General features: G+C 55.2%; 2 protein-coding genes across 3 annotated transcripts in view; one reads left to right on the top strand and one right to left on the bottom strand.

The window, feature by feature from the left end:
* Window positions 1-12749, top strand: part of CROCC (ciliary rootlet coiled-coil, rootletin) — a 40205-nt gene extending 27456 nt beyond the window's left edge. The window contains exons 26-37 of the mRNA XM_003783866.3: window positions 702-869; window positions 1922-2294; window positions 5943-6112; window positions 6224-6344; window positions 6630-6793; window positions 8185-8400; window positions 9264-9488; window positions 9850-9999; window positions 10386-10586; window positions 10728-10859; window positions 11495-11674; window positions 12326-12749. Of these exons, the coding sequence (XP_003783914.1) occupies window positions 702-869; window positions 1922-2294; window positions 5943-6112; window positions 6224-6344; window positions 6630-6793; window positions 8185-8400; window positions 9264-9488; window positions 9850-9999; window positions 10386-10586; window positions 10728-10859; window positions 11495-11674; window positions 12326-12412 (2187 nt within the window). The 3' untranslated portion in view covers window positions 12413-12749. The remainder of the gene's footprint in view (window positions 1-701; window positions 870-1921; window positions 2295-5942; window positions 6113-6223; window positions 6345-6629; window positions 6794-8184; window positions 8401-9263; window positions 9489-9849; window positions 10000-10385; window positions 10587-10727; window positions 10860-11494; window positions 11675-12325) is intronic.
* Window positions 12750-13871: 1122 nt separating this feature from the next.
* Window positions 13872-19504, bottom strand: MFAP2 (microfibril associated protein 2). Of its 2 annotated transcripts, none has more exons than XM_012801543.1 (9): window positions 19413-19504; window positions 17226-17303; window positions 16278-16364; window positions 16055-16081; window positions 15868-15954; window positions 15685-15729; window positions 14944-15031; window positions 14623-14696; window positions 13872-14408 (listed from the first exon to the last, which is right to left on the bottom strand). In XM_012801543.1, exons 2-9 carry the CDS (start codon window positions 17260-17262, stop codon window positions 14305-14307), a joined length of 549 nt encoding a protein of 182 aa, XP_012656997.1. In that variant the 5' UTR covers window positions 17263-17303; window positions 19413-19504; the 3' UTR covers window positions 13872-14304. The 2 variants fall into 2 exon arrangements, with proteins under 2 accessions (XP_012656997.1, XP_003783913.1); XM_003783865.1 differs by having other exon boundaries at window positions 13874-14408; window positions 16278-16367.
* Between the last annotated feature and the right edge of the window lie 2319 nt (window positions 19505-21823).

The raw sequence follows: 21823 nt of genomic DNA, 5'->3' as shown, positions 1-21823 counted from the left end.
CAAGTCACTTTAACTCTCTTGTGACTTAGTTTCCTCATTTGTTAAACAGGGATAATGTTAGTACCTACCCCGTATAGGACTGTTTGAAGATTAAAGAGTTAATATAAGCGCAGTGTTTAGAACAGGGCTAGACACATGGTAAGCACTCCAAAAAGGTTAATTTTCATTGCAGAGGTGGAAGGTCACCAAGAGAGCTATGGTCTCTTCCCTCCCTCACCCCCCAAAAGGTAGTTTTGAGCCTGTTGATGAAGCAGTTAAGAGACCATTGGTACCTGGCGTGGCCTCAGCTCAGTGTGGTTATCTAGGGCAGGCTCTAGTAGATTTGGTGTAATTTGATGTGTGTGATCCTAGAAAAGTGGGTCCTGAGTGCCTCCTGGCCGGGATTGGGCATGGTATAGGACCTATTCTTTTTCTTTCTTTCTTTGTTTTTTTGTAGAGACAGAGTCTCACTTTATCACCCTGGATAGAGTGTCATGGTGTCACAGTTCACAGCAACCTCCAACTCCTGGGCCTGGACGATTCTCTTGCCTCAGCCTCCCAAGAAGCTGGGACTATAGGTGCCCGTCACAATGCCTGGCTATTTTTTTATTGCAGTTTGGCCGGGGCTGGGTTCAAACCTGCCACCCTTGGCACATGGGGCCGGCGCCCCACCAACTGAGCCACAGGCGCCGCCCCCATTCTTCCTATTCTTTCCCTCACAGATGAAGATGCTGGACAGTGAGAACACCAGGCTGGGCCGGGAGCTGGCAGAGCTGCAAGGCCGCCTGGCACTAGGTGAGCGGGCAGAGAAGGAGAGCCGGCGGGAGACCCTGGGCCTCCGGCAGAGGCTGTTGAAAGGGGAGGCCAGCCTGGAAGCAGTGCGACAGGAGGTAACCAGGAAGGTGGATGGGCTGCCTGGGAAGTAGGTGGGATGCCCTGGGCCTCTCTCCAGCAGAAAGCAGGTGGGCCCTCTGAAGCTCATTCCCTGGGACTTGTTCCTGTCCCCCACTGCTGAGACTCTTTCTCAGTTATAACAACAACTGAGAGAACCATGGGCCTACCCGGAGGCTAGGGGGTTGACATGATCTCTTCTGATTCTCTCATGAGGTAGGCACACTTAGGCCCATTATACAGAAAGAACCAGACACTGAGGCTCAGAGAGGTCAAAGATGTACCTAAGGTCACGTAGCCACCCAGGTCTGTCTGACTCCACTGTTCTGGCTGTTTTACTGCTATGAATCTACTATGGGACCTTGACAGGGTCAGTCTCTGTGCTTCACAGTGCTTATGGCGGAGGGGCTAGCACAGCAGGGGATGTATGAAGGTCCCTGGCACAGGTCTTGGAGTCCAGATGGTACTCAGTAGTGAGGTTTCCAGTGAAACTGATGATCATGAGCAGTTGACTTTTTCCCTAAACCAGAGGGTTGGTTTTGTGTCTGTGACCATACATCCCATCAGTAAATTGTTTAGTACATGCTCCCCTCCAGGCAGATCTATTGATAATTACTTGCACCAGGAGTCTATATAGCCTGGTAGTTCAGAGAACAGCCTCTGGAGCTAGAGCGCCTGGCTTTGGATCGCAGCTCTGCAGCTTACAAGCTGTGTGACCTTGGAGGGTAACTTCTCTGTGCCTCAGTTTCATCTTCTGTAAAATGAGGATGATTCATTAACAATAGTATTTAAATCTTTTTGGAAAGCACTCAGTGCTAGCGAAAAGTCCTATCTATGTATATTACAAGGTTTATATATACAACTAAGAGATTAAAACGAATATGTATAACTTGGATGTTCCTGCACCTACCTGCCCTTTGCTTGAATAAAGACCACTAAAGGAGCAGGTGCTGCGCCAGCCACGTGGGATGGTGGCTGCAGGCTGGGCCCAGGAAGTGGGGCGTCTGGCTGGGGGCAGCCTTGCTGACCCCTGGTTTCTCATCCGCCTTAGCTGCAGGGAACCCAGCGGAAGCTGCAGGAGCAAGAAGGCGAGTTCCGGGCCCTTGAGCGCGGCCTGCTGGGCTCCCTGGAGGAGGCGCGCTGTTCTCAGAAGCAGCAGCTAGACCAAGCCCGCAGCCTGGAGCTGAAACTGGAGGCAGCACGGGCCGAGGCTGCTGAGCTGGGGCTGCAGCTGAGCGCGGCCCAGGGCCGGGCGCAAGGTCTGGAGGCCGAGCTTGTCCGGGTAGAGGCTCAGCGGCGCGCGGCAGAGGCGCAGCTGGGCGGCCTGCGCTCTGCCCTACGCCGGGGCCTGGGCCTCGGCCGTGCGCCCAGCCCTGCCCCACGGCCCCAGCCCGGCTCCCCAGCCCGGGATGCCCCCGCTGGAGGTGAGCTCTCCTCTAGCTGCGGGTGAGGGGGGCGGGTCGGTAGACTGGCTGGGGGGTGAGTAGAGGAGGGCTGATGGGCGGGTCTCACTGAGTCCCCGCCCCACAGTTCCGCAACGTCACTTTCAGTTTTTTTCAGGAGCTGACCTATGGCGGGACCATTCTCCTCTACGAGGCTCCTCCCTTTACTGACTGGTGCCTGCCTAGGTTGCTTCTTAGGGGAGAAATTTCTTACTCATTTTCTCAGCTCTTAACTGAGTCCTCTTTTCACTAGCTCCCTTCCCTCTTCAGCTTCTCATCCCCTGCTCCACACGACTTTAACATTTCCCCCTGATGGCCTGGCCTGACCCCCTTCCAGAAACCCCTCTAAGAGCGCCTCCCTTCCCTGCCTCATAGGTCCAGTGGATGACGCTGGGAAAAGTTGGGAAAATGAGCCGTGTGTTGCAAGGCTGGGAGGGCCCTGTGGGGAGCATTTATCTTGTCCCAGCCAGACTAGATCCTGTGGAATCTTAGAACTGGGATCTTGAGTCATTCCTTGCCTCTTCAAATCCACAGATTTATCCGCAGTTTCACATTTATTCATCCAATAACTCAGTATTTATTAAGTACCTACTGTGTGTCAAATACAGTTTAACCTCAGGGGACAAAACAAAACCCTCAAGCATGTCTGCTTATGGAGCTTATGGTCTAGGTGCGGGAATAACCGGCTAATAAATGTGATCTATAGGGCGGGTGCAGTGGCTCATGTCTGTAATCTTAGCACTCCAGGAGGCCAGGCCAGTGGATTGCTTGAGCTCAGAAGTTTGAGACCAGCCTGAGCAAGAATGAGACCCTGTCTCTACTAAAAATTGAAAAACAGAGGCAAGAGGATTGCTTGAGCCCAAGGGTTTGAGGTTGCTATGAGATATAATAATGCCACAGTACTCGTCTGTGGGCGACAAAGTGAACTCTGTCTCCAAAATAAATAAATAAATAAATAAGATATATAAATTAAATATGGAATATATCAGGTGGTGGTAAGGGCTGGGGGAAAATAGGTAAGGAAAAAACCAGACAAGGAAAACCATTGTTTCCCAAAAAACCATTTACAAGGGAATGTAAAATGGCAAAGCCACGGTGGAAAAATAGTTGTTCAAAAAGCTAAAAATAAAATTACCACAGACCCAGAAATTCCTCTCCTAGGTGTGTACCCAAAGGAATTGAAAGCAGAGACTTGAACAGATATGTGAACCCCGATGTTTATTGCAGTATTATTCACAGTAGTCAAAAGTGGAAACAACCCAAACGGTGGTCAGCAGATGAATGACTAAACCAAATACAGCACATACATACAATGGAGTATTATTCAGCCTTAAAAAGGAATCACTTTCTGACATGTGGTTCCACATGCATAAGCCTTGATGACATTATGCTAAGGGAAACAAGCAGTCATCAAAGGACAAAAGCAGTATGATTCCACTTATATAAAATACCCATAGTAGATCAATTCATAGAGACAGAAAGCAGACTAGAGGTTACCAGGAGCTGAGAAAAGGTGGCAATCGAGAGTTTATTGCTTTAAACAGAAGTTACAGAGTTTATTTGGGGTTGTCCTAGAGAGCCAGGGCTGCTGAGGGGGACTGGTTCCAGGACCCCCTTAGATGCTAAAATCCATGGGTACTCAAGGTCCTGATATAAAATGGTGTAGCATTCGCATATAACTTACACTTATCACCCTGTATACCTTAAATCATGTCTAGATACAGTACCTAATAGAATGCTATATAAATAGTTTTTATACTGTATTTTTAAATTTTTTGTTATTTTTCATTGTTATTATTTTTATTAATTTTTTTCTAAGTATTTTCCATCTTTACTTGGTTGAATCCATGGATGTGGAACCTGTGGTTATGGAGGGGTGAATGTGTCACATACCAAGTGGCTTAACTGACAGAAATTATGTCCTACTGTTCTAGAAGTCTGAGAACAAGGTGTCTTAGAACTTGCAGGGTCTGACGCCTTGCAGAGAACAGGGCCCTGTGCCCTCCAAAGGTGCTGAGGGAAGGATCTGTCCTAGGTGCTGGGGGAAGGGTCTGTCCCGCAGCAGTGTCTCTGTAGCCATCCCATGGTGTTCTCTTTGCGTGTGGGTCTATGTCCCGAATTTCCTCTTTCTGTATGGACACCAGTCAGTCATATGAGATTAGAGGCGCTCCCCGTTCTAGTATGACCTCATCTTCACAGACCTTATTTCCAAATAAGGTCTCATGATGAGGTCCTGGGGGGTTAGGATTTTAATATAGGAAGTTTTAGGGACAGTATTTCAACCCATAACAAGGTTATATGATCTGGGAACATGATGGCTGTACAACAGTGTGAGTGTAATTCATGCCACTAAATTATATACTTAAAATTGTACATTTAATGTCACATATATTTTGCTACAATAAATTTTTTTTTTAACATAAAGGCAGGGGGGATGGCTAGGGCTGTTTGTATGGTGACAGCAGGAGGCTCAATGAGGAGGTGAGGAATAAGGGAAGAGTCTAAGGTAGCACATTGGAGAAGGCTCTCTGAGGCCGAGTGGAAAGGGCCTGAGTGACCTGAGTAGAGTGCCCTGGCCAGTGCATAGCAGGAGTGACTGTAGCCCCGAGTGCTTCAGGTTGGGACTTTTGGGTGGTGACCAAGCTTGTGTCTGCGGAGCCATTTTGGTATCACTTGGCAGAGGCAGGAGGATGCTGGGGGCAGTCCCCCTGTCTTGTATTTTTGGTGTGGACCTAACTCTGCCCTGTCCCCTTCACCTCCCCATCATCTCCCACGTGGGAGTGCTTAATTTTCTGCTGGAGAGGCAGGTTGCCTGGATTCACGTCCCAGGTGTGAAATTTCCCAGCTTTGAGACTGAGCAAATTACTTCACTGCTTTGAGCCTGTCTTGCCTGGGAAGGTGCAAACTTGGTCCTTACCCTTTATGAGAATGAAATGGGGCAACACAGGGAAAGCAGTGGCCCAGCACCTGGCACACAGTAAGTGCTCACTACAGGGAGATGTTGAGGTGATGATGTGTCCACCCCTGGACTGGGCCCTGCGGACACAGTGGTGGATAGGAGAGAAACCCCAGCTCTTGTGGTGCTTGTGGTCTGAGTGGGAGGCAGACACAGACCCCTGTGAGGGTGGGATAAGCTTGCCTCAACCCTGCATGGAGTCTGGGGAGCTCTCTGAGGGGACCAGTGGCCTAAGGCAGGCCTTTGGTTAAGGGGTCCTCAAACTTTTTAAATAGGGGGCCAGTTCACTGTCCCTCAGACTGTTGGAGGGCTGGACTGTGGGCCCCAGGATGAGTCGGCTGCTAAGCAGGACAAGCAGCGGCAGCAAAAACACCTGGCAGGCCAGATAAATGTCCTAGGTGGGCTGCATGTGGCTCGAGGGCCATAGTTTGAGGACACCTGGTCTAAAGGATGGGCCAGGCAGAAAGAAACTGGTAGGAGAGAGGGAATAGCTTGAACTGAGGCTCCTGGGGCTGGAACAGGGACTGTTCTAGAGGGAGCTGAGGGTGATACAGAGTGGCCTCGTTGCAAAGGGTGAGAGGACAAAGTGACTAAGATGTGTTCAGGGCCTGCAACCACCCTTCAGGCGGGGAAGGCCAGTGGCTCCTGCATCCCGAGCATGCCTTTTCTTCTAGAAAGCGAGGAAGGCCGCAGCAGCCCCAGCCCCTTAGTGTACAGTCCTGGGGCCCAGCCATCATCACCAGGACCTGCCATGTCCCCAGCACCTCCAGACTTGGAGCCAGAGGCAGTGCGGGGGGCCCTCCGGGAATTCCTGCAGGAGCTGCGGGGTGCCCAGAGAGAACGGGTGAGCTCGGGTGTTAGTAGGCCAAGAGAGAACTACGTGTCTAAGGGCCTTGGGGGGAATGCAGGGTGTCCGAGCATGGGTCTTCCTCTTTCCCCCAACGTTGGGCTACAGGATGATCTTCGGGCCCAGACAAGTGCCTTGAGTCGCCAGCTGGCTGAGATGGAGGCAGAGAGGGACAGCATGACCTCGCGGGCCAGGCAGCTGCAGAAGGCTGTGGCTGAGAGTGAGGAAGGTAAATTTGACTCCCAGGGTCCCTACTCTGCTCTCTTATGTTTTGAGCAGCTGAGATATGAGTCTGGGGAATCTGTCTCTCTTTGTCCTGGCCCTGTGACTCAGGGCTGTCCCCTGTAGGGCACCCTCCCTGGTCATCTTCACTCATGTCCAGACTTGTGTACTCTTAAGGGTGTAGGCAGTCTGGTCTTGTGTTGGGCAGAGCGCGGGCTGGGCATTCTGTGGCCTGGTTCAGGTATTGGGACTGTGCCTGGCCGTGCCTGATGGGGCCGGGTGGTGGCTGCAGCCCGCCGCAGTGTTGATGGGCGGCTGAGCGGTGCCCAGGCAGAGCTGGCCCTGCAGGAGGAGAGTGTGAGGCGCAGTGAGCGGGAGCGCCGGGCCATGCTGGACCAGGTGGCCACACTGGAGAGGACTCTGCAGGCCACGGAGAGTGAGCTTCGGGCCAGCCAGGTAGGCAGGAGCTGAGGGCCGGTGGGGTCAAAGGGGAGTCTGTAGGCACCTCAGTGAGTGTCTGAGTGCTGCCCTTTGTCTCTCTGTGTCTGTCCGAGTCTGCAGTGTGCCTAAATGAGCAGCCTTGACTTTTCCTACAAAGCATGTTCAGATTCCAACATTCCATTTCACTTGCGGTCACTGGGCTTTGTAGCCAGATAGAGCCGGGTTCAAGTCCTGGCCCCAGCTGCTTATCCCCTTGGGCCAGTGAACTGTCTGGTTCTCATTTTCCTCTCCTGTAAAAGGGGAAGCCAATAATTGTCTCCCAGAGTTGGTGCTTGTGGGCTCTGTTTTATGTCTCTATGTAGCCATACAAATGGTGCCCTTGGGTTTTATGTGTATTTGGAGGACATCTATGTCCACCTGGTATACCTGTTTTGTGTCTGTCTTTGTGTCTGGGTCCTGGTGGTGGTGACCATCCAGGCCACTGAAGCCTTGAGATCCTCTCATAGCTGAAGCTCCCCTCCTCCCTCCCCTGTTCCTGCTGGTCCTCCATTGCTGCCCCCACACCTCACCCCCTGTCTCTGGCTCTGAGCCGAGCTTAGCTGGATTGTTGTGTCTGCGGCTTCAGCTCTGGCTTTGGGCCCAGCCACAGGGGCTGCGGGAGGAGGCCAGGAACAAAGCTGGGCAAGAGCCAGAGTGGGGCCCCCCAGGCCCAGACAGAGCAGGTTGGGGGCTCAGAGCAGGGGGCAGAGGGGCCAGGCTTGGGGTGGGGATTGGGAAGGCTGTAATAACATCCCATCCTTGACCCACCTACTTCCAGGATAGTAACATGAATTGGGGGTCCCCTGGTCTCTCTTCTTGTCCTGTCTTTACCGTCCCGTCCCCCCCCCCCCGCCTCCTTTACTGCTGAGTACTGTGCAGGGAGGTGGATCATCCTCTCAAACCATAGGACAGGAGCCCAGTCAGGGCCACCCAGATCAGCTTAGGTCACACATGCAGCTCTGGGCCCACCTCTGGAGTGGGAGTCAGCAAAGTAGGGGAAGGGCCCAGGAATCCACATGGTATAGCCCCCTCCCCAGGGCTCCTATGAGCACTTGGGTTGTAGTATTCCTCCATTCCAATCCAGTGCCCCCACTATATAGATGTGAAACAGGGCCAGAGAACAGGAAGGGACAGTCCTGGGTCTCACGGTCTGTTAGTCTTAACCCAGACTGGAAGGTGCTCTGGGATCCTTGTGTCTACTCATCTTGTGAACATGGGGGCAACTGAAGCTCCCAGAGGGTACAGTGTGGTCCCAGGTCCCATAGGTTACCCTTTAAGGCTGCTCCCCACCTTCTTCCAGAAGTCCGGGACTTGGGGGAGGGCTGTGAGGATTGGACATCCAAGGCCAGAGCCCTCTTTCACTGCAGGAAAAGATCAGTAAGATGAAGGCCAACGAGGTCAAGTTAGAGAGTGACAAGCGGCGCCTGAAGGAGGTGCTAGATGCCTCTGAGAGCCGCACCATCAAGCTCGAGCTGCAGCGGCGCTCACTGGAGGGGGAGCTGCAGCGCAGCCGCCTAGGCCTGAGTGACCGTGAGGTCCAGGCTCAGGCACTCCAGGACCGGGTCGACTCCCTGCAGAGACAGGTAGGCCTCTTTCCCACTCACAACCCCAGCATCCTCATGCCCTGTGCCAGGCATTTTGCAGGAACTATGCAGGCCTGTCAACAATCATGTGAGGCGAGTGTTATCATCATCCCCATTTCACAGATGAACAAATAGAGGCTGAGAAGTATGTTGTTCTCCAAGATCACATAGCTAATACGAGGCAGAGCCAAAGTAAGCATTCAGGACCTTTAGCTAAGCATTAAGTCTCCTGTAGTCCCAGCTACTTGGGAGACTGAGGCAAGAGAATCGCTTGAGCCCAAGAGTTTGAGGCTGCTGTGAGCTATGATGCCAGAGCTCTCTACTGAGGGCGACAAAACAAAACTGTCTCAAAAAAAAAAAAAAAAAAGAATTCAGGACTATTTGATGACAGAATCTGCACTTGTCTTGTGAGGCAAGTTAGAGATGTAAATTTTACTTGTTTTCCTTTCTTGTCCTGGCTGCTAGGAAGCTTAGCTCTAATTGGAATGTTTAGTAAGTCCACTAGCTCTGCATGGACACCCCCCAAAGTCAAAAACACAGAAAACTTCAAGGTTGTCGTGGCTGCCCTTTCTCTTCCATAGCAGGGAGGAGAGGGAATGAGGGCAGAGAAGAGACCATGGAATCTGAGACAACCAGGTTGTTGGTGTTCTAGGAGAGTGTAGTTAACTGGCAGTGTAATGTGGGCCCAGGTTATGGGAGGCTGAGCCAGCGGGAATGCATGGAAGAATGGAGATGTGTGATGGAATCCCAAAGATGGGAAGGGGTTGGGTTGGGCATACCAAGTGGGGGAGACAGTGGGAGCAGATGTACAGAGACCAGAAGGGAACAGAGGCCCTTGACTGTCCTGTCTCTGCTCCTGCCAGGTAGCAGACAGTGAGGTAAAGGCGGGGACCCTGCAGTTGACAGTGGATCGGCTGAGCGGAGCCCTGGCCAAGGTGGAAGAAAGCGAGGGTACTCTGCGGGACAAGGTGCAGAGCCTGACACAGGCTCTGGCCCAGAGCAACACCAGCCTCACCAGCACCCAGGACAAGAATCTGCATCTACAGAAGGCCCTGACTGCCTGTGAACATGACCGTCATGTGCTGCAGGTATGGGGGAGCTCCAGGGTCTGGCTGAGGGTGGGTCCAGTTAGAAAGTCAGCCAACAAAAACAGACTTAGTAGTAGAGCATTAGCCAATGAGTGGAGGCTCTGGGGGGGCTGTGCCTAATAAGAGAATAAGCCCACCAGTGTAGGTTTGGGGGCATCCAGGTGCAGAGTTAATGGGGAGAGTTAGGGTCTGGATGGCCTCCAACTTACGCAGGTCAGTGGACCAGGCTTGTTGCAGGGTTCACCCAGTGAGATGACTCAATATTTCGTGGGCTGTGAACCTGTCTGAAGGCAGAGTAGAGGGGAGCCTTTTGCCTGAGGGCTCTGTGGATGGCATAGCTCCATTGGCCCCTGTCCCCCAGGAACGGCTGGATGCTGCCCGGCAGGCGTTATCTGAGGCCCGGAAGCAGAGCAGCTCCCTGAGTGAGCAGGTGCAGATGTTGCGGGGCGACCTGGCAGACCTGGAGCTGCAGCGGACGGAGGCTGAGGGCCAGCTGCAGCAGCTGAGGGAGGTGAGGGCCATGGTGGGCCCTGTCTCTCCCTAGGTCTGTGAGTCCCTGGGATGGGGAGGGGACCTTCGCATCTGTCTCAACCTTATGTCAAATCCTGGCTCAACCAAGGCAGCGCCTGTGGCTCAGAGGAGTAGGGCGCTGACCCCATATGCCAGAGGTGGCAGGTTCAAACCCAGCTCCTGCCAAAAACCGCAAAAAAAAAATCCTGGCTCAACCTCCAGGGAGGACGCATGGAGAAACTGAGGCTCAGGGAGAACTGGCTAGCCTTGGGTAACAGTTCTCTGCTGTGGGCCTCACAATTGCCTACTGAGTGAGTGGACACAGCAGGCCAGTGGTGTCATCATCCCACTGAGGCCTACAGGGATCCTGCCTGGTTTCTGTTGCAGGTGCTGCGGCAGCATCAAGAGGCCGAGACCTTGGCTCTGCACACAGTTCAGAAGCTGCAGGATGAGCGGCGGCTGCTGCAAGAGCGTCTGGGCAGCCTGCAACGTGCTCTGGCTCAGCTGGAAGCCGAGAAGCGGGAGGTGGAGCGCTCAGCCCTACGGCTGGAGAAGGACCGCGTGGCCCTCAGGAGGACACTGGACAAGGTGGGCCACTGTCCTGGCTGCATGTCCCCAGAGTCTGCTGCCTCAGCCAGTGTTAGGTTATTCCACTTCACTTTGCAACCCTGAGACCCCTCTGGGAGTCCCTTCCTAGCACTCTGACCCCTTCCTGTTATACCTGCCCAGGTAGAGCGGGAGAAGCTTCGCAGCCATGAAGACACCATGCGTCTGAGTGCAGAGAAGGGCCGCCTGGACCGCACGCTCTCAGGGGCTGAGCAGGAGCTGGCTGAGGCTCAGAGGCAGATCCAACAGCTGGAGGTCTGGCCCCGCCCGGGTACCCAGTTCAGGACCCCAACTCCACCCCCAGCCTGAGTGCTAAGGAGTCCCAGGCAGCCCCGCCACCTAGGAACTGAAGCCTTAGAGAGTGTCCCAGCTAGGCCAAGGCGGGAGTTTCCCCCAAGATGTACAGAAAAGACACTAAAGGCCTGTTAACATGTGGGCCTGTGGGGTCACGTACGTTGTGCATGTGTAGCGGTGTGAGTGTCCATGTGAGCCTGTGCACTAGCATGAATCAATCTTGTGCACAGTGTGGTGTGTCTAGAGATTATGAGTGTATGTGTTTGTGTACAGATGTTTTTATGTAGAAGTGTAGGAGTGCTGGGCTTTACATGCTTGCCTTTGTGCCTGTGTTTATACCATTGGAGTCCATCTGCCTGTATGTTTGCGCACATGTGCACCTGTCTGAGTGAGGGTCACTGGGTACTCCGACCCAAGATTCACAGGCACACTGTTGGGAGTGAGATGGGAGACAAGGAAGGCTCTTTCTTACATCCTCCACCTGTGCTGGCTGTGCCCCAGGGAGGTGCCTGACATCTGACGCCCTGTCGCATGCATACACTCACACATACACATCCGCACAGGGCTAGGACCCTGATGGTAATTGCTCCCTGCAGGCCCAGGTAGTGGCTCTGGAGCAGAACCCCAGCCCAGCCCAGCTGGAGGCAGATGAGCAGCAGCGACAGGAGCTACAGCAGGAGGTGGAACGCCTGCGCAGTGCCCAGGTGCAGACTGAGCGCACCCTGGAGGCCCGGGAGCGGGCCCACCGCCAGAGGGTGCGTGGGCTGGAGGAGCAGGTGGGCAGGCCCCCTGGGGGGCTAGGGCTGGGATGGAAGTGTGGGGCTGGAGGAATAGGACTTCAGTGTAACTAGTCCATGGCTCCCCTTACTGCACTGGGCTGTGGCTGTGACCAGACCAGAAGCTCAAGTCCCGCTGGCCCCAGCTCTGCTGTCCTCTGGCTCCATGCTCAGGGTGGCCTCTGCAGCTCCAGACTGTTCCTTCCAGCCACCTATAATCCTAGAGGAAGGGGGCGCCATCCTCCTGAGAGTGCCCCTGGGGTCTACTTAGATCACATGCCCCTTCCTGAATGTGCCTGAAAAGCCACCTCTGTAGGGCAAGGCTGCTTGATGGGCTAGGCCTGGGTCACATGTCTACTTGAGTCTAGGCTAGAGCCAGGCCTACCCAGATGATGGGATACAGGATGTTGGTGAGGTGGTCCCCAGTGATGCTGAGTACTCAGAAGACACCTAACTGCTGTAAAGAGGAAAATGAGAAGGGAAAGATACCCCCTGGGTCTTAGTAAGACCAGACCTTTCCTAACACAGGCACATTGAGTCCTTAGGGTCCCTGGCTGCCGTTGAAGATCTGTGCATCAGGTTAGATGCATAGATCTTCTCTGAGGTCAGGCTGGGGACCTGGATTGGCCTTACCTTCTCTTTCTCCCCCAGGTGTCCACACTGAAGGGACAGTTGCAGCAGGAGCTTCGAAGGAGCTCAGCACCCTTCTCCCCACTCTCTGGCCCCCCAGAGAAATGAGCCCCTTCCCGCTGGCATCTGGAGAACAGCCCCATGCCTAGAGCAGGAGAGGGGTGTTCTGTCCAGCACAATCCACCTGGGGCCTGGCCATCAGGGGTCTCAGAACTGGGATGGGAGCGAGGAGGGGAACTCCAGCTCCAGACTAGGCCAAGCAGTAGCTTTCTGGCATCTTCAGGGCCCCCCCTCAATCCAGCCCCCTCTCCCTCCTGGACTCTAGATTGTACAGGGTCCTCCCTGAGAATGGCTGAGCTAAAGCCAGGGTTTGGGGAGAGCCGTTGTCTCTGGTAGGCCCTGGAGCATGGGCCCATGAGAAAGAGGAAGGAGTCCAGGTTGTCTTTACTCCCCAGAGATCTCTCCACTTTAGTTGAGAGTGTTTATTAGGAAATTGTTCAGAGAACTCAGAGTCCCTGTATTTTTATACCTTTTTACAATGTTAACTGTTAAGAATTATTGTTTTTTGTAATAAGACTCCATTTTCTAAAACTGGTTTGTAGGTTTGTACAGATGTGTCCCTTTTCGGTGCTATTAGTGTGCCCTCCACCTGGAAGGAGATGGGAGGGAAGACAGGTAGGGCCTGGCCAGAAGGGATATGGCCTTCTAGGGTAGGGTGCTCAGGGAGACGGGGGAGACAGAGGGCTGTGGGGGGTCGGCACCTTGCCAACCTCACAGGATGTCAGGGTGGGCTGCTGGGATCCACCCCCCTTAACAGATGGGGCTGTTGAGGCTGGGGGCTGTCACCCAGTCCGTACAGCTTAGCTCTTTGCAACCCAAGTTTCCTTGCCCTTCCTTGGCCCCTCCTCAGATCTAAGCCCACCCTTTGGATGGGTGGTGCCCTATCAGAGTTTGAAGGAGGACTTATGTTCATCATCCATTGGAATCCAACAGGCAGATTCTGCCATGGCTCTGCTACTCACAGTGGTGGACTGTGTCTCTGTGGATGGGACATGAACTGTGCCCAGCACATCTGCCTGTTTGCAGGGTGAAACAGGACAGTATGCTGAGCACTCACACGGAGCCTGGTCCCACGTGCTGCTCAGAGGGAGGAGTTCTAACCGCTTGCTCCATTTTTTGCCCTCTTACCTGCACCAACCTCCTGGCTCCACCCCATAAAAAACTCTGGATCTCAGAGTCTATCCACCTGGACCTGACTTCCTGACCCCCAGCCTCCCATCACTTGAGTCCTCACGCCCTCCCCAAGCAGCCCTGATAAGAACACTGCTTCTCTAAAATTTACCATTTCCCACACAACCCCATGCACATGTGCACACTGTCACAGCTCATGCCTCTGGGCAGGGCAGAGCTGACGTGGGAGGGGGGCAAAGGTTGGGACTGTAGGAGCCACAGGCACACGGATAGCCCTTGCTCTCCAGAGTTTTGGGGAACCTCTCAGTGGGGACAAGCGGTGTTGGAGGCACATGGCTGCCCTCTTTGTGCTCTCAACTGAAAAAGTGACTCTGGATCTTTTGTAAAAACTTGTTTTTAATTTTGTATAAAATAAAGGAGGTCCATGCCCAGGGGGGCTGTAGGAAATCCAAGCAGACCAGCTGGGGTGAGGGGCATAGCCCCTCACCTGGGGGACTGTAAAAAGGGGAACTGTCTATCCTCAGAGGGGCTGCGAAGGCCCCAGGGGCCCAGGTTCCACAAAGAGGCCTGAGGTGTCCCCCACCAAGGGGGCAGAGACTGGACAGTGGGGAACTCCTGTCATGACCCAGGTGTGGCCACAGGCTGGGGTGGAGCCTGAAGCACTACAGCACACACGCCCGGGGCTGCAGTCCACTAACTTTACAGAGTAAAAGGAACATCATCAGGATGGGGAGAAAAGCACCAGGTCAGGTGGGGCCTGAAAGCCCCCAGAGCTGAGGAGGGCCAGGGCTCAGAAAGCCAGCTCCAGCCTAGCAACCCCCGCAGCTCCTGGCACAGGAGGCTGCCACGGATTGGCACAAGCCGCTGGTGGCCATCACACCACATTTGGAGAACTTGTCCCGACACAGGTCAGCTGTTGGCAGGGCAGGAAGGAGGCGGGGTCAGCGTGGGGCTGGGTGATGGGCACCACTACCCCCTCCCCGCTGTGGTTGGGGGCTGGTTCTGAGGATGTAAAGTAGTGGATACGCGGCATGTTTGCGTTTAATAAGCATCACATGGGTCGATGGTTGGCCAGATAACGAGGAGGGTGTGGGGCGGGGGACACCTAGGGGATGGGGCCTTCCTACCTCGGAGGAGCTCCTCGTGAGCACAGACTGTGCGGACACAGATCTCCTTGTTGACCACGTACACACGGCGGAGGCTGGGGGGGGATGAGGCCAGGAGAAGTCTCAGGCCCCTCTTTGCCCACCCCCACTGGCACAGCCTACATAGAACCTGGCATCGGAGCCAGGGAGTCAGGGTTCTATGCCTAAGCTCTGCCACAGAGCTGAGCTCCACTTCTGGATTCTTTCCCCAAACTACCTCAGTAGGCCAGAGCCATCCCTTACCCCCATGGCCATCCTGAATCCTCCCCAGAGTCCTCCTGATGGCTGCCCACCTGTGCTCACCTGTAGAAGCACACCTCGTTGAGACACTGTTTGCAAGGCTTGTGTATAGAGTAGAGCCGGGTGCACGGGTACTGCTCCTCGCGGCAGTCTGGGTGACAGGCAGGATCAGACTAGGGGCCTAGAGCTGGGGGGCAGCCCCCCACCTCACCTACCTGAGACTGGCTTTCAGGGTGTAGGTCCCCTCTGTACCCTCAAGCCCAACCCAGACACCCACCCTCACATACCCTACACGTGTACACAGCACTGTCGGACCTCCTGGGGATGCCTGATTTTATACAGTATGCTGATTCCCAACCACACTTAGAAGCACATACAAATTCTCCAACCACCCATGTATGGTCAAGAAAGCCACACCCACTCACGAGCAGATTCTCACATGCTCATAGGAGCCCACGCAGTAACCCTTACCAACCCACACAAGGGTAAGCACAGGTGTTCTCTTGTACACGCACATTGTACCCACTCTGATTGGTGGGATGTGCTAGCACACATCCTCCCCACTGTCTGAGGAGAGGGGCCTCCCTAGGTTGCAGCCAACTCAGCCAGAGGCAGGCCAGATCTCCCAGAGCGGAGATGCCAGCCTGCAGCTCCCTGCACACCCCCCATTATCAATGGTAGCCTGTACTACCTATGCCAGCAAGGGCAAGGGCCATTGTCCTACCAGTGCCACCCCCTACTTCACCCCAACTTCAGAGGCTAGGGCTGTGCCTCCCTTTCTCCAGCCATCAGGAATGCACTTACCAAGAGGCCCAGGCTCTGTGGGCTCAGTCTCTGCATTTCCTGGTTCTGGTGGAAAGAGAGGGAGGGGGAGAGAGAGTCGGGTAAGATCACTGAGAGAGTCTAATGCCCAGCCCTAGCATGGGCCTCCACTTCCAGGGTTAACAAGGAGGTGGGGGAGAGGTGATAGCAGGGGTTGTGGCCTACCTGGGGTTGGGGCTGGGATGACTTCCTGTTGGACTTGCTGCTGGGACTGGAACTGGAACTGCTCCTCAGAGGGTCGAGAAGTTACCTCTGCAACTAGGGGAGTGAGTGTATAGAGGTTACCTCCTCCTTTCCTGCTTCCCCTCCCAGGGACCGTGGGCTCCTCCACCCCAGCTGCCAATCCCTTTACCTTGATAATCATAGTAGTCTGGATTGTCTGCAAACAAAGTTGAAAGTGGAATTGGTGGGGAGTCAAGCCAGCCCCTAGCCCCAGGGGCAAATGAGGTCAGAACTGAGCCAGGGACCCACCCCCAGGATTCCCTCCAACCTGCCCTCCCCATCATGGCATACTGGGGAGTTAGGCCTGGATGACATGGCAGGGTGGGCGGAGACCTGGGGTGGAAGGTCCTTACCAATCTGGTCACTGTAGTGCGGGTACTGGACATGGTCAGGGAACGGTGGCAGCGGGTCCAGGTCATACTGGCCCTGAGCCAGCAGGCCTGCTGTGGGGAGGCAAGACATGTGGGGGTGCCCCAAGGAAGGATAACAGGAGCATTTTGGGGGAAGTGAAGTGAAGGTCACCCTGGTCTGGCAGTAGCACCCTGACCTCACCCGGCCTTGTTCCTCACTGGCTGCCCCTAAGGGTCAACATACTCCTGCCTGCCCCTGGGCCTTTGCACTTGATGCTCCCTGGCCTATGACACCTAGTCAGCTTCTCCTTCAGGTTTTAATTGAAATCACAACTCTGCAGGGAGGCCATCCCTGGCCCACCATCTGCCTGTTTCTTTCCACCCACCCAGTGCTCAACATGCTCTGAAATGCATCACATCATGTCTACTCTGCCTCCCTCCCCTAGACTGGCAGCATAAGGAGGGCAGGGAATTGTTTGCCTATTTCCTTGCTCTATCCCTAGGGCCTCCCCAGTGCCTAGCCAGAGCCTGCATGAATGAATGAATGGATGTTAAACATGGGGGACCTTTGTGATCCCCACTGATACCTCGTCTGGCCAATAGGGACCCCTGCAGGGTGAAGACTGTATAGGGCGGTAGGGCCCCAAAGTGGTCTCAAACCCAAGCCTCTGAACTCCCCACCTTGAGTGCCCCCTGCTCCTGCACATCAGTGCCCAATAAGAGGAAAAGCATGAATGCCTGGGGTGTGCCCACTCTCCAGACTGCCTGCTGCTGCTGTGAAAAGTGGGAGGATGGCCCAGTAGATGCCCGGTGTCCAGGCAGGTGGCCTTGGGTGTTGAGGGGTGGAGTGTGGCCACAGGGCATGACTGAGGTTCACTGTGAGCTCTTCTCCATGAACCCTACTCCCACCCTACACGAGGGGAGCTACCCACTGTCCTGGGAGTCACCTACCAGGCAGGAAGAGCAGGAGGAGGTAGGCAGTTCTCATGGCCACGGAGAGAGGCAGGCTGAGGTGTTGTCAGAGGACAGCTGGGGAAGAGGAACAGGGGAGTTGCATCCAGGGCTGCAGAGCTCAGTTCTGGTCCCCTGAGTTCAGCCTGGAGAAGCAAGGCCCCCAGAACAGGAGCCAGGCATCTGGAGGGCTGGGGCCCTGGGGGTGGAGACTACTTTGGAGGGACAGCTGTCCCACAGGGGTGTTTGGGTTATAAGGCACAAGGGCCTCCAACCTGGCTCCAGGACTGATCGTGACAAACAGACCCTACCCTGCCCTGATTCTGGAAGGGACATTTCTAATGCTCCGCCAGTCCGTTCTCTCCTCACCCACACCCATGCCTACAGCTCTGGCCTGGTACCTCCCTGGGTGTCCAGTGCACTGACTATATGAGTCCCTGACCCCAGGCCCATCCTTGGGACTGCAGCTCTGCCCAGTCAACATGACAGCTTCAGAGGCCTCAGGCTCGGCCAAGCCCACCAGCTGCTCCCAATTAGCCCCTGGGCCTGGAGCACTGCACTAGGCAGAGCATCGAGCTGGGCAGGAAACCACATGCACACTGGCTCAGGGGCCCACAGAGCAACCAGGCTGGGCTGGGCTCCCGGCCCCCAGAAGACTCCTTTCCTGCCAGGCCTCCAGGCCTCCCAAGACCTGGCTGCCTCCATCACAGACTCACAAACCTGAGGTCTGTTTGTCTGCAGGAGCAGGAAGCACTTAGAGTGGAGCCTGGGGACGGAGGGGCTCCTCTAGATCCTAGACAGGCAGCCGGAGGGGGCCATGATGTCACTAGCCCAGGCATTCTGAACACCCTGACATTGCAGGACAAGCGATGTGTGTGTAATTTTTTTGGAGAGGGCACTGGTGCATAGTTTTCTCCAGGTTCTTGATATTCAAACCCTCCCACCCCCTGGGTGGAGTCCAGCCTTCAGTCTTGGCTACACAGGGGACTTGGCAGTGCCTCCAGGTCCTCACGTCAGTCCCAGCTCCGTGGAGGCAACCTCAAGGCCGCCAGCCTTCTGTGGGGATGGCTGTGGTGACAGAGTCCACAGGGTTTGTCATCCAGCAGGGAAGTTCTTCCAGACAGCTAACTGGAAACCCTGACTTTGCTCTATTTCCCCCTGAGAATCCAGGAGAAGGGCAGGAAAGGGGCAGAAACATGGCCAGCTTTCCCCACCCCAGTTCTCCCACTACTGAGACTTCCCTGACCTCTGCCACCTCATGCATCCAGCACCTCAGGGTGGGGGAGCAGAGACCCATGACTCAAGCTGCCCCAGAGGCAGGCATCTGGTTCCCCATATCTCCCAGCCTGGGCCTCCTCATGGTAGGGGGCCTGGAGAGCCCCTTCCTCACTGTGCCCCTCTGCCCCCACTCCCCCACCATGGTCAGCTAGGCCTGTGGGGCTTCAAGAGGTTGCCTCTGACTGCCTGCCATGGAATCCCCCTCCCATAGAAGGGCTGGCACTCAGGCCCAGGCTTACTGGGGGAAAGAGGCCTGAGGGGCCGGGGCTGCAGAGAGGAGTCATTGTGGGATAACTGGGACCGGGGCCCCACCTCCAAGTACTTCTATAAAGGGGGCTTGGGGTTTGGGGAGGCCAGGACCTGTGCAGGAGTCTGCCTCCAACCTCTGGCCCCTTTCACAACTGCCTCCCTCCCCTCCTCTGCATCCCAGGGAGGAAGAGGACAAGGGGCCCCCATGCTGGCTCAGACAGAGGGAGGGCTCTGCCTGTTCCAGAGGCCGGGAGGGGGTGTCCCTGTAGGAGGAAACCAGATGTTGCGGCTACAGCTGGGAATAATCAACCCGGAAACTTGCTCCTCATCTCTGATCTTTGTCTCTCTGAGTCTCTGTCTTGGTGGCTTCCACCAGACCCCTACCCCACCCGCCACATTCCAGCCTCCCCGGGAGAACAAAAGCTATTCCCATCCCCTGACACCCCCACCTCTGGCTCCCTGCAAACTCGCGCTCCCTGTCCTTCCCACCTCATGTCCTGCCCCCAAAGCGACCCCAAACTTTCCAAGTGCCCTTTCGGCAGGCGAGGGTTTGGGGTCCCCAGGATAGAGGGTCCGTAGGGGCCAGCAACCCCGCTCCTGGGGCTCTGCTGACTCCTCTGCCCTTGCCCCAGGCACCCCCAGCGCCAGGCCCGCGCCTACCTGTCCGGGTCACTTCGCCGCCCGTTCCGAATCCACCGCCAGAGCCGCCCCTGTGCCCGCTCCGAGCCCCCCCACTCCGGGCCCCCGACGGGTCGGCGCCCGCCCTCTAGCCCCGGATCCGCTGGGTCCTAAAGCGAGCGTTCCTCGCAGGCCTCCGCGCCGCGCCCTCGGGGCTCCCTCCGACCCTCCTCTGGGAGAGGCCTGGGGGAGGAGGCACTCGCAGAGCGGTCCTCGCATCTGTCCCAAGCACTGCCACCTCCCTCACGTCGGGTTCTCATTCAAGGCAGCGAGTTGGCCTAGGTGGCTGTGCTACCCCATTGCACAGTGGGGGAAACCAAACCTCCCAAGGTATCACCCAAAACTGGTTTCTCCCAGCTACCAGGACTCCCTCCGGGGCCTGGTTTTCCTCCTGCCTCTCCAGCGGGCCTCTGGGGCTCCATAGGCTGTCTCCTCCTTCTCGTACCCGCATACTTGGGGCTGGGGCTGGCTTCCATAACCCGCATTTCTTTCAGTTCTGACTGGCCCATGTGCCCTACAAATGTCTCCAAAGTGGATATGATTCAACAACTATCCAAGTCGAAATTCACAACTTGCTAACCCTCACCCAGACCTGGCCCGCCAGGTGGTCCCCAGTCCAGGAGTGGTCCCACCAGCCTTCCAATGCCCAGGCTTCCCTGCCTTCAGCCCTGTGTTCAGCACTGTATCCAATTCGGCTCCCAGCCCCTGTAGTCTGTAACCAAACTTTGGTGAGATTTTGCTCCAATGTAACTTCTGAGCACACGCAGACCTTCTGTTACAGATCTATAAGCTTGGGGCTGGAACACTCTTTGGCATAGTCTAAGACTCTCCTGGGTTGCAACTCTCAGTAAGACTCTGAGCAAAACTAACTGTAAGTCTTAAAAGGCTGATTTTTTTTCTTTAGGTGACACCACCATCATCTCTTGCCTGGACTCTGTGGTAGCCTCCAGCTTGGACCTTCTCTCTCAGGCCCTGCCCTTCCCCACCCACCTCAGATTTTTTTTTTTTTTTGAGACAGATTTTCACTTTGTCACCCTTGGTAGAGTGCCCTGGAGTCATAGCTCACAGCACCCTCAAATTCCTGGGCTCAAGCGATTCTCTTGCCTCAGCCTCAAGAGTAGCTGGGACTATAAGCCTGGCTGTTTTTAGAGACAGGGTCTCACTCTTGCTCAGGCTAGTCTCCAACTGTGAGCTCAGATAGTCCACCCGCCTCAGCCTCTCAAAGTGTTGGGATTATAGGCATGAGCCTCTGTACTGCCCACCTCAGATTAGTGACCCTTTCACTGGCTTCCCAAGGGACGAAGGAGGATCAGGGTTGAACTTCCCTGTGGCCTCCAAGGACCCTGGCTTGCATTGTGGCCTGGGCTCTACCTCATCCTCCTTTAGCCACATTGACCTCTTGGCAGGCTGTCGTTAACCTCTCCCCTTTGCTCAATCAAAGTCTCCTTGGGATGCAGAGATTGAGGTCTCTTCCCTAGTCATAGATTAAGCCCTCCCTCAGAGCCTCTCGAGTGGCTGGGAATACAGTCCACCACAACGCCTAATTTTTCTATTTTTAGTAGAGCTGGGGTCTCATTCTTGCTCAGCTGGTCTTAAATTTCTGAGCTCAAGGGATCCTCCCACCTCGGTTTCCCAGAGTGCTAGGATTACAGGTATGAGCCATTGCACCTGGTCCCAGCTGTCTTATTGCCCTGTGTCTGTGACCATTTGAATTCTGATCCCCTTCCTGATGGCCCTGGGAAGTCCAGAAAGTCTGTTTTTGCTCAGCCTCAGCGTTTGCTCACTAGGCACAGTGGCACAGCCCAGGCTCAGAGCAGCGAACATTTGTGGAATGAATGAATGGGCTGGGTACTCAATTCTCCTGGGAGAGATTAGTCCAGAGACTAGCCAGGTAGTGGTCAGGGGTGCAGGTCCCCTGCCTCTTGGGCAGCCTTCAACCTTGCCTGGCCACAGGATCCTGGGCCTGAGGCAGGATGAGGGTTATGGTGGGGAGAGGGTGTAGGCTGGTAGGAGACTGGGCTAACCCCTAATTTAGACCCTTCTGTTCTTTTTTTTTTTTTTTTGAGAACGGAGCCTCAAGCTATCCCCCTGGGTAGAGTGCCATGGCATCACAGCTCATAGCAACCTCCAACTCCTGGGCTCAAGCGAGTCTCCTGCCTCAGCCTCCCAAGTAGCTGGGACCACAGGCGCCCGCCACAACGCCCGGGTATTTTTTGGTTGCAGCCGTCATTGTTGTTTGGCGGGTCCAGGCTGGGGATTCGAACCCGCCACCTTAGGTGTACGTGGCTGGCGCCTTAGCCGGTTGAGCTATAGGCGCCGAGCCAGACCCTTCTGTTCTGATCTGCAACCCCCCTCACCTCTTCCAGTCTCTGAGTCCTTTTAGGCAGTGCTAT

The sequence above is a fragment of the Otolemur garnettii genome, unplaced genomic scaffold, assembly GCF_000181295.1.
Source record: "Otolemur garnettii isolate 467f Iridium unplaced genomic scaffold, OtoGar3 scaffold00009, whole genome shotgun sequence".
NCBI classification, from domain to species: domain Eukaryota; kingdom Metazoa; phylum Chordata; class Mammalia; order Primates; family Galagidae; genus Otolemur; species Otolemur garnettii.
Note: the sequence above shows the minus strand (reverse complement) of the source record. Positions and strands in the feature narration are given on the sequence as shown.